Genomic DNA, 17,751 nt, shown 5'->3' with positions numbered 1-17,751 from the left:
TCTTGCTTGCTTTTATTTTGAAGCACATTGAGTCTCAACTCCTGTCGTATGAAGTGTGCTATATAAATAAACTTGACTTGACTGTGTGTATTGTCGCTTTGTCTGTGTGCATGTACAGTATGTGTGTGTGTGTGTGTTGTACCCTTGGAGTGGAAGGAGATGAGGCAGTCACAGAGAGGCCATTTGTCCACGGGCTCGTTGAGGATGACGTCCTCTGGGAAGATGACCACAGTGATGTACTCAAACCTGCACAGCCTCTCCAGGATCTGGGTCATTGGCTTAGACTTGGACTTCTTCATCATGCAGCAGATCCCCACCACGATCTGTTGCTCCGGGGGCTGAACAAGGGAGAGGAGAGCAACATTTCAATGACCTGTATGAGGAAGCTAGAGAGACAATGGGAGCTTTGTCCCATAAACCTCATACTGAAGAACTACATAAAAATGGCTTCACATATTTACAACTGAAACAGATTGTTGTGCCTCCTCTAATTTAATTCTAAATAATTCCACCCAAAGTAAAAGCTGAAGTTAAAACAAAGTAGCTTCTAGTAGTCTAAATAAGTCTGTTTCCACTGCTGAGCTTTTGACTATTTGTAAAATTAGCGCACACTTTCGCGCTGTGAGGAAAAGCTGTGCTCTGTCTCTCACCGCTTCCAAAATAAGGTCGGGAGTAGGTGAGAAGCCTGATGTCGGACCTGCTGCATGTATACGCGAGGTTCCAAGAACCAGGTTACTTCAGTGCATGTCAATGCATTCTGCATAACCTGGTTTCGAGTAATTCAGTTACTTAAGTGAATATAAACGCACTGAATGTCTAATAAAAAATTGATAACACCTAGCGGTAGTGAAATGATGTGGCCCCGGGCAAAAGCACTACAGACATTAACCGTATCTGTTGAGCTCTTTCGAGAAAACCATGCTGTGTCTGAGAAATTCTTTCTTCTTTAAGTTGTTCATAGACACTTTTATCCAAAACGTGAGGAACTCCACAACGACTGCCAGGGGTGCGCAACGTTAACTGAAAGCCCTCTACTGGTGACTCATCTGTGATGTTATTATTCACTGATAATCTGATGCTTTTGATATGATATTCTACCAAATTTCTTCCAGCTAGCACCGACAGCTAAGTGGAAGAACAGATTATAGTAAAGAGGTTATGCAGTTTGACATAAGTCCCCCACCGAGTCTGTGTCTTCGTCGTCCTCATATAGCTCCATGTCTGTCCTCATGCTGTCCTCCAGGACCTCGCTCTCATCGTCCTCGCAGCCCACGAAGAATCTGGGAGCGCCACGCCGGCTCTCGCCCGGGCTGTTGGGCTCTGACATCACAGTCCCCCGCGGCAGCCCTCAGCGTCCCACCGCGCCATCGTACACCAACACACCGCCAGAACAGGCCGCCGATGGGAGGGCGCGAGGCCTGGGTAGAGGGACGGGTCCACTCTGCCTGGGCTGGACAGCAGAGCTGGTAGATGAAGGTGTGTGAGGCAGAGGAGCAGAATGACTGAATGAGCAGCACTCAAAGGTACAAGGTTATGTGAAGAAAATGATGGTATTAGTCAGTCCTCTGCAATGACGCTGGTACTCAAGTTTCTCATTCTTCATTCAGCAAATTCACATCTTATATGACTGACTTTGGTTTCCCAAGAGTCTTCAGCAACTTGGAGGCTGCAGCTCCAATTATCTGATGACAGCCCGTTCCTCCATTTGAATGCAAGACTGACAGTCCTACAAAAGGAATAAAATATTAAACATTATTTATCTAATTTTGCTTCATGGTGTTAGGTAATATTAATTTGCACTGCAAAATAGTTTCCCCTCGGGGATCAATAAAGTATTTCTGATTCTGAAAATATGATGTTTTACAAACACTATTAATGATCTTTCACTGCTAACTTGTGGGTCCAGAAGTATGGTCAATTACTGTCAACGCTGTGGTTTTCATCTGATTTAATTAAAATTTTGCAGTTTCCTGTATGTTACTTTGCGTGTAAAAAGATTAAGTATTGAAATAAATGAATACAAATCTGTTTGAATCCTTTTGCACCGAATACTTTATCAAAAAGGGATTGAGAAATGAATCCAGACAGAATCGATCAGGAGAATCACTTATTGAATCTAAATCGATAAAAACATTTCAGTGCTCATCTTTGTTCAACGGCGTCCGATTGTTTCTTTCCAACAGTCTCATTATGCCAAGCTGTTTGGGTAATTTTGGTCTTTCAACTGCACAGTAAAAAAAGAACACCATGACTGGCACGGCAAATCCCAGCCAATATACCATCACTTTAAGCAGAAATGGATGTGAGCAATAATTACCTCCAGCACTTACTCTACTGTTACACATTTAACCCTGACGCTGCAGTCTGGTGCTGCAAAACAGCAGGGGCATCAGCACTGATCTGCATTTCCATCACCACTAAACATTAGCCAGTCATGGCGACAGCACAGGCAGCGGACCACACGTCATACTGTAGACAAACCACAACTACTCTCTGGCAAGCTATAAGACACCCATCTGAACAACAAACAGCTTCACCATCAGGCACAGTCACTCAAGGGTCAAGACTGACTATTTGCAGTGGAAAATGCTGTTATTAGCATAAGCAGCCTAGAAGGGGTCCAAATGAGATAATAAACAAACACATAACTGTCCAAAGCCTTGGGGATCTCAAACTGAGGCAACACAAATAGGACTGCAAAAAGGCTAAATTCCCTCTTGTTTCCGGCTTGTTTAGTTGAAAGTCACCATGACCTAAAAAAACAGCTCTCAGTTAATCTTCCTGGGATTCACAAATAACAGTAAAGCATGTATGCAACATTTTCCCTTAAAGTGGAAACGATTAGTGCATGAAACGATAAGTCAGTTAACAGAAAATTAACTGGCAACTATTTTGATAGTCAATTATTCGTTTATGTCATTTTTTAAGGCAAAGAAATGCCAGAAATGTTGTGGTTTTCTTTGTCTTATGTGATAGTAAATTGGGTTTTTGACTGTAGGCCATGTAAAACAAGAAATGTGTCAACTTGGGAAATTGTGATGGGCACATTTCACTATTTTTGGAGAGTTTATAAACGATTAATTCAAAAAATAATCCACAGATTAATCGATAATAAAAAAATTGTAAACATTAAACAAACATCAGTTCAAAGAATGCTTTTTGTTACTGCAGGAATGGTTAAGCCTATGTAGTACACAGTAACAGTAGTATTTGATAAATGTATTTGTGAGGACGTTATCTTTCCATTTAAACATAGTTCTTACTAAAGTATCATGCCTTGATGTTTGTTACATCTGTGCACATGCATGTAAGGCAATGGAAATAAGAAAACAGGGTTTCAATCCAGTCAAGTCTGTGACCGTTGAGTATAACTACATTATAAATGTTTAACTGCTGCCTGTTACACACACACACAGAAATGCATTCTTACTCCCATTTTGGCACAGAGTTGATTTAAAATAAACTCTTTCCATGCCTAAATGGATTAGTGTTTCAGAGCTTGAGCATAACAGTTAATCTCTTCTATTACACCTGCTTACTCAGGCTACAAGCAGGGCCAAAGCTCCTACTGAGGTCACTGAGGTCATGTCCTCTTTATTTTTTATGGGACTTTGGGGGTTTAGGTGACCCGGGGTGCAGTTTACATTCTACAGTTTCATGCTACACACGGCTGTTGTGGAGGCGAAAACTGTATCCCCATTTGGACTAAACTAAAGAGACTGGGTGATTTTGTCAACCCAAAGAACAGAATGTAATCTTTTCAACTAATCTGACAACATCAAAGCCATGGTTTTCATGATCAGTTAATCGAATGTCAGAAAATAGCAAAAAATGTCCACCACTGTTTACCAGAGGCCAAGGTGTTGTCTTCAAATGTCTTGTTTTGCAGCCCAAAAGATATTACATTTACAATGATATAAAAACTGAAAAAAAAGCAGCAGATCTTTAAACTTGAGAAGCTGGAACCCGAGTAAAGTATTTTGCTTAAAAAAATGACTAACAATTAATCGATTATCAAAATAGTTGCCGATTCCTTTTCCGCCCATAGACTAATCAATTGACTGACTAACTGTTGCAGCTCTAAAGCCAAACAAGTTGGGGATGCAACTGGACAGTAACTGCATGGTGGTTTTTCTAAAAGCTGATGTGACAATATAGAAAAACACCAACTCAAATTCACAAGTGGAAGTTTATTAAAGTTAAACAATGAGACAGAGCCAAGGCTACATTTGCACCATTCAGCTCTAGTCCAGCTTCTTCTCTTCCCTTTGACCTCTTACATGTAATCACTGCTTGAGTGTCTGGGTCTCTATTGCACCACTTTCCATTCCTAAAATTGCCCTTTTCCTAAGTTTCTGCTTTTCTCGTCTAACAAATTCCCACCTCGAACCAGATGACTCAGGACTCCTTGCTGGGGCAGGCTCAGACGGCTCCTGCAGAGCACTCTGCCCGGATCTGCTCCACCCTTTAACCTAATGGACAGTGGAGCCTGAGTCCGCGCCAGAACTTGTCTAAAAAAAAAAAAACCCCAAAACAATTTCTTTCTCATGCATGGGCATCACAGCCTTGTTTGCTTGACAAAGTTTCAAATATCTTTTACCTGACAGTTAGGATTGCCAGGTGTGTGGGCGGTAGTTCATAGCCAAATCTTGATTTGAAATAGCCACATGCCTTTAGTGATGTGCATACCCTCGGCTGACACCAATAATTTCTAGACTTTACATTTGACTATTTTGAAATTCAGCATTTCACCACCAGAACTTTACTCCTTGCAATGTGCAGAAGGCTAAAAGAAAACAGGGTTTCAGTCTATACATATATGGAAACGAATGCCTTCAAATGACATGATATATGATAATAAAATTCATACAAAATATAATTAAGTTTAGGGTCGCAACTAACAGTGATTTTCATTATAGATTAATCAGCTGATTATTTTCTCGATTAATCAATTGGTCTACAAAATGGAAAAGAAAATAGTGAAAAACGTCCATTACATTTTCTTTAAGCCCTTCAAAGTGCTTGTTTTGCCCGACCAACAGTCCAAAACCTCAAACATATTAAGTTTACTATCACATTAGACAAAGAGAATCAGGAAATCCTCGCAACTGAGAAGCTGGAACTTAAGCATGAATCGATTAAAAGTGTAACAGCGATACATTCTCTGTCATCAACTAATAGACTCATGATCTAATCGTTTCAGCTCTAATGGAGTAAAAGTAAGCATGAATCTAAATTATCCATTAATCCATTCAAAATGTTCTGCAGGAGCGAGAAAGAGTTTAGATTTTAAATGGGAGGCTTGGATTAATGACCTGAGTATTTCTAAAATCCTGGCTTTTGGACCCTTTCCAGGGCAGCAATGCAATCCAGCAATGCATTTCTGTACACGACATCTGATACTAAATACTAAAAAAAAATACAGTGTCTGCAGATCCTATAACTTCGACATACTGTGAGCTGAAAGAAAACACACCTGAGTTACACAAATATTGTAGCTGCACCTGATGGTCCAACTGGAAGGGGGCTGACAGGTTTAAACTATATGAATTTAGGGCACAAGTCGGGATGTTAAACTGAACTAAAAATAATCACACAGTACTTTAACCTATACCACAGATGGACGGTTGTAGTTACCGTTACATCGCTACTTTACAGCAACACGTTCATTAACGTTACGTGCAACTGTATAACGTTATAGCAAATGGATGATAGAGTACGAAGACGTAACGTTAGATATTTAGAAACCAAACAAAAAATAAATAAAAAAATGTTGATGTTAGCATGTAAAACGAATCCCGGCGGATGAGTTCAAGCATAACTTTATTTGGCGAAGAAATTGGCGTTAGCCCTCGTTAATTTTAGCAGCGCGAAACACATTTAGCTAATGTTAGCATTCAGCTAGCTAGTACCCCGGCTGGTTCGGCAATGTAAACAAGTCTTCCAGAGCCATTTTGACTGCATTTGAAGCAAATACCAAATGTCTGTGCGATTATTAATGTTACCGCTTAAGACTTGAAGCGTGTCGATGATATTTCCGTTACCATACGGTAACATTAAATTGTGAACTCACAGAGTGGCTGGAAGGTTTGCATCGCTGCCGTCAGCTCGCTTCCTTTACTCCTGACAGTTTGCATGTGAAACCAATCTTATTTTTTTTTTTTTTTTTTTTTTCAGTTTGACGCACGGATGGACAACGTCTACGACAACCAATGGGAAAGGAGAACGAGTTCGAGAATGCGTGACGCAGGAACCACACGAGCCAATAAGCAACGACCAGTCAGTCGGCGGGCACGACAAGATCCCGAGGAGGAGAAGAGCGTTAGCGGCCTCTAGCGTTGAAACCGAGACTAGCGAGCGACCGTCAGCGAGGGCTCACTGAAAATACCCTAACGGTGCAACCAAAACAATAATTTGTGTTAATAAAAAAGATTATCCTCGTTGTTACAGCCCAAGCATCTTCCATTTTCTGCTACTTCATTGTGCTCCACTACACTTTGGAGGGAAATATTGTGCTTTAAGCTTAGAAATTAAAGCAAAAATAAAATCTTAATCTATTTGACACCTTTAGTTACTTTGCAGATTAAGATTTCACATTCCCTATGATGACTTTAAAATACAGAACTACTACTAGTTGTTAAAATTAACTTCCCCGCGGTCAGCTACAACATTAATGCATCGTTATAATATCATTGCAGTGACAACTTGACATAATTGTGCAATATTCTGTGTAATATTCCTGTGCAATATTTTTGTTTAAAATTCCCTATTTATTGATATTGATATTACTCATACCTCTATTACTGCTGTGCAATATCCTCCGTCTCATTATAACCTTAATAAGCTACACTTAACTTGACAGTTCATGCACTATTACCTTATACCGTATTATTATGATCAACCGGCAAACCCACTTGGTACTTCACACTTATTTTTTTTTATACTTATACCCACTTGGTACTTATTTTATTTTCTGACCTGTATTATAGTGTATTATATTTTTTGCTTAGTACTTCTGTTCCTGTGTGCACTGACGTGACAGTGAGCTGCTGTAACAAAAGAGTTTCCCCTCGTGGATCAATAAAGTATTTCTGATTCTGATTCTGACACAGACAGGGGCCAATCTGCTGCATAATGAGTACTTATTTGTTTTTGATACATGAAGTACATTTTTCTGATAATACATGTGTTCTTTTACTATGCAGGACTTTTAGTTAGTTTTTGGTATTAATAGTTTAACCTAAGTAATGGCTCTGAATACTTGTTCAAACACTTTCAGCGTTTCTATCCTGTGTTGTGCTTCAAGTTTATGCCTACATATATTTTTAAATCTAATGGTGTCTGTGAGAAATTTTTATTTTTTTAATTTAAAAAATCAAATTTAATTTTAATAGATTTTATTATTTTGTTTTTTAAGAATATAACCAAAACAATGCTATTATTATTAGCAGTATTAAGTAGAACTTGTACGTGCATGACACACATACAAGTGCCCATGTGGAGGCACCAAAAATACCATTTGCAGTGGTGCAACATTGTCAGAAAATAAGACAGATAGCAATAAAAATGTGGTCACAAGAACATAATATCTTACATGAAACATTACATTGCAAACAAGACATTTGTTTCTTCTCAGGAGCTCAACAAAGAAAATCTGCCACAAAAAAACGCCCTTCCTAAAACTCAGCTCCAGGTTTTTATAATCATCCAAGATGATGGACACTTTACTAAAATGCATTGCCCTTAAATCATCATATAATGAGCAAAAAACCACGAAAACAGACTTTGTCTTCAGTCTGCCCTAAATCGCATAACAAACAAAGCCTTTCCTATTCAGGGAGACCATTAAGCCTGTCTGTCTCTATGGCTGATGGTGCACCTGAACCAGCGGTGTAAGAAGTACGCAGATCTTTTACTTAAGTAAAAGTAGCAATACCGCTCTGTAAAAATACTCTGTTATAAGCAAAAGTCCCATATTCACGAGTAGTAGTAAAAGTAAAGTGCAAAAGTATTAACAGCAAAATGTACTTAAAGTATTCAAGTAAAAGTACTTGTTGGGAAGAATGGTCCCTTTCAGAGTTATATTATTATATGTATCATGTTATTGGAATATAATTACTGATGCGTCAACACATAAGCAGCATTTTAATGTTACAGCTGGTGGAGGTGGAGCACATTTGAACTACTTCATATACTGTTGGATAGTTTAATCTAAAGCAGAGTATCATATTTTATCAATTGATCATTTGTTTTAATCTTAATCTGTAAAGTAACTAATAACTCCAACTGCAGTGATGCAAAAAGTATATTTCCCTCTGAAATGTAGTGGAGTAGAAGTAGAAAGTAGCATTAAATTGAAATACTTAAGGAAAGAAAAAGTACCCTTATTAAGTACAGTACTTGAGTAAATGTGCTTAGTTACTTTCCACTGACCTGAACACAACTGTGCACACAGACATCTTCAACTTTTGATTAAACTTTTACGAGACAATGTGTTTGTAATTTAGGTTTGTACCAGACATCAACAGACCATCTTTCCTTATAAATAACGAACGATTTGCACCGAATATTACACCGCCGCCTGTTCAGACATTTCACAAGTTTGTTCCAAGCCTGAATCATCTTTGGAGGTTCCCGTCCCATACCACTACTGATATCCAAAACTGTCCAAAATCCTACAGCCTAAGACGTAAACTTGTAAAGTAGTATTGTATCTGTTGTTGTTAGATGTATTTTCACTGCTACAGCAGCGGTAGAAAGTAACAAAGTACATTTACTCAAGTACTGTACTTAAGTACAATTTCGAGGTAGTTGCGTTTCCATTTTCTGCTATTTTATACTTCTACTCCACTAGTTAGTTACGTTACAGATTCAGATTAATAATAAAATCATATAATCAACAAATAAAGTATGATGTATTATTATAGATTAAGATAGGATTTATTGATCTCTGGGGGGAAATTGACGAGCTACCCAGCAGTATATAAAGTAATTAAAATGAGCTCCACCTTTACCAGCTGCAACATTAAAGTGATGAACACATTAATGCATCAATAGTCCAATAATATGATAAACATTTATTCTGAAATGGGCCATTTTGCGTAATGAGTAATTTTACTTTTTTTACTTTAAGTATATTTTGATGCTAATACTATATAAAAGTAACATTTTGAACCCAGAACTTTTACTTGTAACAGAGTTTTTCTACACGGTGGTATTATTACTTTGACTTAGGTAAAATATCTGAGTACTTCTTCCACCTCTGTGCTGCATTACTACCCACACAACCCCTAGAAGCAAGTGTTACTATTGCTTAAAAAGCCACTACAATGACTATTACCACTACTACTGTTGGAACACTTCAATGATTGCGTTGTATTGCATAAAACCAACAACAGGAAGTTTTGTGGTCGGTTCTCGTACTCAAACTCTGCATTTTTTTAAAGGTGACCCTGCCCTCCTTCAATAGAGGGTCAACAGATCAACCCACCCGCCTGCTGCTGCTGCTGCTGATGCAAGAGCCAACACTGACGTGTCTCTGAGCTTCCCTGTGCAGACCAGAGTCTGTTTGACCACCACACCACCCTGACCGTTACATACCTGTGTGCAGGCCAGCTGCTGCTGCTGCTGCTGCTGCGGTGAACTTTGCAGGGTCATAGTGGGCTGTTATACTGCTTATGAAAAGAGCATTTTATAAACAGCCGGTGAAGAGGGTTCAAACAAGGCTCTTCTATAGTCAAACTGAACATGGAGAAGAGACGGTGCACCCACTTGCACAAATATTGTCAGTATAGAAATTAAAATACCCCTTCCTCGTTGGCATAAGATTCTTTTTGTTTTTTAAATAACACTAAAACTCATATATGGTATTTGTGGTGCATCAGCCCAGCTTGTATGCACTTGAAACAGTGTATAGATTGTCAGCTTTATCTAAATTATCCCTGTCTTCTCCTTCACCAACTACAGCTCCTGTCACAAAGACCCTCTGTGAGGAGGCCCTCTGCGGCCCTCCGCCCTCATATGGCTTCCATTTGCCATTTGTGTTACACTCTCTGTGACTTACAGCAACAGGTCAGACTAGGACAAGGAGGCTCATTATGAATGCAGCTCCAGTCTCTGTACCTCTGGTCTCTGGGCCCCTGCAGGAGCTAGTGGGTTTCCAGTATTTGCCTGTAAAATGCTATCAGAGACTTATCCCACCTTTTGCTGGCTGTAATACTAACAAGTCGTTCCTTAAACTGCCCAACTGATAAATGTGGACGGCAGCCATGTGGATGAGGCAACCCTCAGCTCACAGGTTAAGGTGTGGCTTGTGGAAATTTCCACATAACGGTTAAGTAAGTCCTTCATGTCATTCTCTTTAACATGTACACTTGTGATTACCAGTCCAGGTTCATTTTTGATATTAAAGGATAAGTCTGGTGATATTCTATATTTTTCCTATTGTCAATAAATCCCACGAAAAGACCAAAACCAACAATCAACTGATCCTAATAAGATGTATTTTCTGTGTATCCAAAGTCGGATAAAACTGTAACTCTGTGCCATTGCTGTCCAAAAACTAATAGCACATTAATGAGCCACAGTGCTGCACTGGCTGACATGTTATTACGATGAGCGTGGGCACTGCAGTTTATTTTGAGTCAATCAAACGCACACCGTCCTGCTGCTCACTAGTTCATCTGAAAATAATCCTCAACAAATGCTGTATTTACTCCTGTTTGAATAACGTTTGCTAAAAACAACTGCGGCCAGCTGTTTTTGGAAAGGATTTAGCCATTTTTTTTAGTGATGATGGCAAATAATTGTTTTGTTGTTTGTCGACAAAAAGGGAAAGAGGAGGAAATTTTGTTGTTGCCTTTTGTACTTACATCTCAAAGTGGACAGAGAGCTTCTCAGAAATGATCTGAAAAACAGTGCATGAAGGTTATTTTCACGCCGTTTTCAGATTTATTCACGTTTGTGTGGAAATGACAGAAGAGAAATAGACTTTTTTCACGAAAGTCCACTTAATCTTTGCAGGGTACAGATCTGTCCTCAATGCACCTGAATCACTTTTCATGGTTGTGCTGTTGTCTAACAACAGATATCTGAGTGACAAATACTTCGATCATTGTGTAATCAGAGGTATTGAAACATGAAATAAGCAGTCACACGCAGAACTGGAAGCAAGCTGGACTGGAAACAATTAATTCATTTCCAGGGTCTGTACTTTTTCAGACACTCAATCAGAGACACACTGAAATTTGAGGTCTTTGCTTTATCCCATCTCACATTACCGTCACAAACGGATCGCAAATTCACACATAACGTCTTCATATAAAGTTGCCTGCAATTTCACATCATTAATGCTGCATTTCTGCTTTCTCTGTATTACAAGTATTTATTTCTACAACCAGCTAATAAAGTATTTCTTTCAGTTTAATCTTTGCCTCTACAAACAAAACTGCCCAGAGAGGGTGTAAATTATAACAGTTACTCAAGAAACTCCATTTATCAAGGAGCTACAGTGGCTTGACGTTATTTTAACACTACATGTGAACATGTCCTGTTTGATCCGGCACAATGTGTATGGTGTCAGAAAGCCATATAAAACATGTACAAGACATCTTTCAGAGGCTGAAGGCGCGTGAACACCCGTGCAGTCATGCGAGTAACGCAGCGGTTAATGACTCCGGGTGTCGAGTAAACGCAGGCTGGCAGTGGTCTGGTTGCCGGTGGACTTCGTCTTTTATCAGCTGTGTTTTCAAGCTCTGCTCAGCGAGAAGAAAGTCCGTTCTGTTCTCTGCTGAAAAGAAACAGTGTTCTGTCAGAAGCGCACTGAACAAGTCCACAGATGAAGTATTCATTCTCATTTTGACAGAGAAAAGTCGCCGCACACATACATGTAGTCAAACATGTCGGAAAACTGTAACTGTACTTTTAGGGGCTTTCATGTTTTCACTTCAACTGAAAGACTATATGAGCCATCAGCTAGAGACCACTGGGATTATAAAACAGCTTTCAAATCCCACTAGAAAAAAAACAAGAAATGCTTGGTCATCAAGTTAAAAACAAGGTGGTGTTCCTCTTTTCTTCTAGGATTTAGGAAATAACAAGCTGAGCAAAGACTGATTTAATGGGAAACTTAGATTTACATTTTTATTTTATATATTCACACTGGACATATATATATATATATATATATATATATATATATATATATATATATATATATATAGTATATGTAAAAGAGCACGGACCATGTGACCTCATTTGCGCTAACCTTCACCTTCACACTAACCCAAACTGTATTCAAACAGCTGTCACAAAGAAATTCATAATTATTTGACGAGTATGCAAATTCCCAGGAGTTATTTTTAGTAGAATTCGATACAACAAGAGTCTAGAGCTCGCAGCTCTGTGAGGCTGTAATACTCATTGTAAAGAAAACAAAACTAAGATAACACTGCTGCTGAAGCAGCATTCACACTAATTAGCCATACATGATTTCTAGCAGACAGGGTTGAATTTGACATTTAATGAAATCATCATCAAATGTATTACAGTTCATTTCAACATGAATGTCTGTACCATGTTTCATACCAATCCATCCAATATTTGTCAAGAAATTTCACTCTGGACCAAAGTTGTACGCCGATTGACTGTCCGACATCGCTGTCCCTAGAGTTGCAACAAATGTGTGCTTTTCTTGGATGCCAGAATTGCAGAGAGAATACTTTGTACTTTGTACTATGTAACACTGTTTTTTCATTTTATCCATGGCCTGTGTACAGTACCGGAGATTATCTTTAATGTGGTCGGGCTATTTACATTTGACCCTAAATAGATAACAGCTTAAAGTTTGTGTTCCTGTGGGCTTTAAATCTGTGAGAGTATTTGTTTTTCCTTCTTAACCCGAATCCTGTAAAATACCAGATACCTCCACTCCTACAAAATCTATTTTCCAAAATAAAAACCATGCAGCAAGTTTGACCTGTTTTATTTGTCCTGTTAAAGTTCTTAGATTCAGACAGGAGACATGTTGTAGATATTGTAAAAGTTTCATATGCAGCAGGAATCAGAAGCTTGTTTCTGATCTGGTGAAGCTGCACATAGCAGCCATTCATATGTACAAGGCAAGAAAAAATAAACACATTCTGCTTTTAACAAATGCTCTCCTGAGGAGTTTCTAACAAAATCCTTTCAGCAGTGGAGAGCAGACTTCCCGACTGCAGGGAAGCTTCTCGGGTCTGAAAAGTTTATATGGAAGTTACTAGAAGTCCATCAGCTTGGAAAATCCCTGTCTATACACACCCGACAGAACAATGGTGAGCTTCTTCTCAGTTCTCTCTCTAGTTGCAACAGCAGGACAAATAGTGTGAATTCAAAAATACAACCAAAGAATTTGCTAGCACAGTGGTTCAACAGTTAAACATTAATATTTTTTCATGAAGCTTATTTAGAAAGTGGAAACTTTTTCATGAGGCTTATTCATAAATAATAATAGTCATAATTCATAATAAAGGCTTTCTTGCTTTAAACCTGATGAAAACACACAACCTTTAACAATTACATACACATTGGAAACATGCTGAAAATACTATATTAATGAATCATTAGGTAATGATCAGTTCATAAATATCTGGGACTCTTACTGAGCACTTTACTCCTGAATCGTTCCTGATCAGTCAGCCACTAAGTGGCACAAGAATAGTAACGATGAATCATTACCCAACGATTCATTAATATACAATATCGCAGTCTTTTCTCCGGTAACTCTATTTCTTATCTACTATATAGTCCTCAAGTTATTCAGGAACTACTTATTAACGATTCATTAATTATCAGGTCGTTCCAGATTGGATCCTCACTCGTTCCTTAGTAACTACTCACAATTTTGTGTACCTTTAAGTGTATTCCTGTAATCTGACTTTTGACAGTGTTTCTGCTATTACGCTCTAAAATATATTGTTACAAACAATTGGCCCAGGTTTAAGAATAGATAACACGTACACCAAACTATTTTCCAGTTTGCAAAACAGCAAATGCTTCAGATGATGTTGTGTTCTGAAAACTACATTAACTATACAATCAACAAAATCACACACTGGTGTCTAAAAAGAAAGTGCGGTAACAAAACACTTAAAACAGCAAAAGCAAACAACAACCTTCAGTGTTCATTACTGTACTCCCCGCCTTGCAGCTCTCAGACAGCAGTCCTGTTCAGAAAGTGGCCTTTGTGCTGTGAAAGGAGCTTATGAATAAAGTTAAATGTCTGCTGATCCCAGAGGATTTAACTAAAACTCTGTCACTGATCCATCACTGTGGATCACTTCACTTCCACCTGTGTGGATCAACAGTGTTACTGATGAAGACAGAAAACTACAGACCCGGAGACACACACGTAATCTGCCTCATGCAGCCTCAGACACATGAATCATTTACAGCTTACCATTATTCTTATGTCATTGCAAAACAGTTTTGCTTTGTTGACAGGTTGCTGAGGTGGGGCCTGAGTGAACATTTATTCAGTTAGACTAACAATTTAGTCATTTCACCCGACCCTGCTTCCAGTATAAATAGTCCAGTTTGTAGGCACACCCTGACCCAAAATCTCCGGTCAAATATTGCAAAAGTGGAAAAATCTAAACATTGCAGAGGAAATATGGGACAATTGCTGACCCCATCTCACCATACAGGAACAATGAGCACAGCCAGAGTCTCCCCCCGCCACTTTGAAGCCTGATCCAGGTGGTTCAGTTACTGTACACTATTCAGATTTAAATCCAGTGAGGCTGACCAACAGAGAACAAGTCTGCACCTCTCAAATTTAGCATTCTCCGCATTCTTGCATCCCTTCAGCCTCTCATCAGAGCATCCATATGGAGACGGAGCAACAATGCAGAGTAAAATGTACCAAAAGTTGGGTGAGCATTCCTATGGAAGCCCAGTATTCATGTTAAATGATTGTTTTCACTAGGCCCTGCAGAGGGGTATCAGTCTGTGCCGTCATAAATCTACTGGGCCCCTTGACAGACCTAATGTACCTTTAAGCTGCCTTCAACTCCTGCCGCGACGCTACAAACACATGATGATCTTATAGACCATGATGCATTGCTGTAGATTAAACTACCCAACAGTATATAAAGTAGTTAATTAGCTCAACCTGAAACATCTGCAGCAGTAAAATGCAACACGCACATTAATGCAGCAGGAATATTAATCCAGAAACATCAGATATAACAGGAAAACACTGACAGGCAGCATTTTACTGCAGAATGTGTACTTTTACTTCTGATACTTTAAGTAAATGTTGCTGATAATACTTACATACTTTTACTTAAGTAAGGTTTTGAATGCAGGACTTCTACTTGCTGTGGAGTACTTTTACTTAAGTAAAGGATCTAAATACTTCTTCCACCACTGGAAATGTGTATATGTTGAACTGTTGTTAATAATAATGATAATAATAATAATAATAATAATGATAATAAAGTCTACATCAGGTGGGCACCCTCTCAATAACCAACCCATCAATCAAGCAACAGCCAAATAATCACCCTCGGCTAGCTCATCACAGAAAGCAACAAAGCATACACTCCTATCTACCACATGATGTTAGGCTAACAATATGTCAGGCTAACTAGCATGCCTACAAAAGTATTTGCAGCTAAATATACTTAAAGTATCAGAAGTAAAAGTACTCATTGCCTGACCAATAACCATTGGGCATGGATTATTTTACTGTAGTAGCTGCTCGAGGTGGAGCTAGTTTGAACTACTTTATATACAACCATCCACTGGAACTGGCTGCAGTGTTGGCCATGTTTTTCACTGCCTGCTTTAGGCTCCCCCCTCTTATAACCAGTTCAGTTAACAGGGACAAAACCCTACAAAACCCCTGCAGCCAACCACCACTGGGCGGACATTATGTTTCCAACCACACTCTCTGCCTCTGCTGCGAACTCTATATATCTAAGCTATTTCCTCTCATAGGCCACTTATAGCATCATCCCATGGTACTGACAGCTCCATGAAATACACAACATGCTGTGTTTCTGACCACAACACAAGATCTAGTCTTAGATTAGTGGTAGCTATCTCCTGAGGGACTATTACTCTCATTGCCTGTTCAAAATTGCTTGCTGCCTGACTTGTGAACAAACAAAATCACATCTTGTTTCCTTTTTGTCTCCAGATGTGTTGCCCTTGAGACAGACTTCTTTTACACCCTGACAGAATGTGCCGAAGTGAGGCAATACCTGAACATAAAGGACATGTTGGGTCCTCGCCGATCCATTTACTAAGATTTTGGGGGGATGGAAGCAAATCAGGAAGTTTTTTCTAGCATGAATCTAATCGTGCCTGCTTCTTTGCCCCACACTTCCCTAAGTTTCTTCTTCTCTACACTTTCCCAGCTCTTTGCAAGAGAGACTGCTTCTTCACATCTAGCAGCCTCTTCTTGCCCCAGAATCTCCTCCACAGCCAGTTTCCTCCTGACAACTGCTGTTGCTTTGCTCCATGTAGGCTGTGCTATGCTTAGTCCAAACCCCCCATGCCCATGCTACCCTAAAATATCCCAATGTCGAAGTGCTGCCTGAGCCTATAAAACTGCCTCCCTTGGGTTCTTCTTCCTCTCTCCAGCCTTGCTTTAGCACATTTAAACCTCTCTGTTAAACTGGTTAGCTCCAAAATCCTGTTTCCATACAGGACCACACTGCTGAGGCAGCCACTGTCTAATCATTCATTCAGAGCTAATCATTCTCTCTAGCTTCTCTACCTTTGAAACAGGTACATCATACACTGTCGGGGGCCACAATAATGGTGGCAGCAAACTGCAGGCACCACAGTTTGAGTTTGCCGGGAAGGCCTGTACTCTAATGCCATCCACTACCTGCTGTCTCATTCCCTGGATCTGCTCCTTATCGCTAAGAGCTGCATCATACCTCCAACCTAAACTTTTAACTGTAACACTGTTGGAATTGCCTCCTCATCTATATCAAACCTCGTACTTGAAAGAACATCGTTTACAGTTGAAATACTCGCTGATTTCTCTGGCTTAACCTTCCAGCAGCCTTTAGGTACATGGTGCTGTGGTAGTGATGGTTGTCAAGCCATCCATGTACACCCTTATCGGTGGTAAGCGCTGCCGCAGAGACCTGAAAAGAGGACAGACTACACAAACACACAAGAGGCAAAGCTCAAGCTCACCATTCACACCACTGCCATTGTAAAAACTAACAGTGAAATTATGTGCACCCTGCCATGATGCCAATCTCCAACTGCTGACACGCTGCAGTATGCAGTTATGAAACATATCTGAATGTCCTGAAAACATTCCCTCACTGGCCCTTTTCTTTAAACAGAAAGAGGAAAGGTTACACATAAATTACCACATAAGTTACAAGGTATTGTCATATGACACAGTTAACCTGTTAGACCATTACCCACTCACTCTAATTTCTCAATCAGACTAATGACAGGTTGCCGGATTTTCTGAAAGAGCCCCTCTCTGTTTGACAGAGTGAATCTGATTTTCTCTAGATGTAATTCATTTCCTAGTTCCTTCAGCCACATATCGAACTTTGGGAGCTTCTCAGATTTCCAGAATTGACGCAACAGTTTTCATGCTAGCATTGTGGATAGAGAGATGGCCTGAGCTTTATACCTATCCTACACTTTACCTGACTCAACAACCCCAAATAGCGCGTTAAAGGGGGAGGGGGAAACTCCATATTAAAAGCCTTGGCTAAAAAATCTAATAAATGA

At 39.4% G+C, this 17,751-nt stretch overlaps 1 protein-coding gene and 1 long non-coding RNA gene across 21 annotated transcripts in view; both read right to left on the bottom strand.

Moving 5' to 3' along the window:
* The window catches only part of ppip5k1a (diphosphoinositol pentakisphosphate kinase 1a), a 35,331-nt gene extending 29,119 nt beyond the window's left edge, over positions 1-6,212 (bottom strand). For 16 of the 20 annotated variants that reach the window (XM_044205201.1, XM_044205283.1, XM_044205248.1 and 13 more), the window contains exons 1-3: positions 6,074-6,212; positions 1,184-1,726; positions 143-338 (exon numbers count right to left, since the gene is read on the bottom strand). In XM_044205201.1, coding sequence (XP_044061136.1) covers positions 143-338; positions 1,184-1,327 — 340 coding nt within the window. In that variant the 5' untranslated portion in view covers positions 1,328-1,726; positions 6,074-6,212. Of the gene's footprint in view, positions 1-142; positions 339-1,183; positions 1,727-6,005; positions 6,023-6,073 lie in introns of those variants that run through there. The other 4 variants (XM_044205213.1, XM_044205221.1, XM_044205230.1 and 1 more) reach the window with 4 other exon arrangements.
* Positions 6,213-11,333: 5,121 nt separating this feature from the next.
* The window catches only part of LOC122880365, a 38,285-nt gene continuing 31,867 nt past the window's right edge, over positions 11,334-17,751 (bottom strand). Inside the window, exon 6 of the long non-coding RNA XR_006378908.1 lies at positions 11,334-11,788. This is a non-coding gene — a long non-coding RNA (uncharacterized LOC122880365). The remainder of the gene's footprint in view (positions 11,789-17,751) is intronic.

This window comes from Siniperca chuatsi, linkage group LG1, assembly GCF_020085105.1.
Source record: "Siniperca chuatsi isolate FFG_IHB_CAS linkage group LG1, ASM2008510v1, whole genome shotgun sequence".
NCBI classification, from domain to species: domain Eukaryota; kingdom Metazoa; phylum Chordata; class Actinopteri; order Centrarchiformes; family Sinipercidae; genus Siniperca; species Siniperca chuatsi.
The sequence above is the reverse complement of the archived record's forward strand: the minus strand, read 5'-3'. Positions and strand labels throughout refer to the sequence as shown.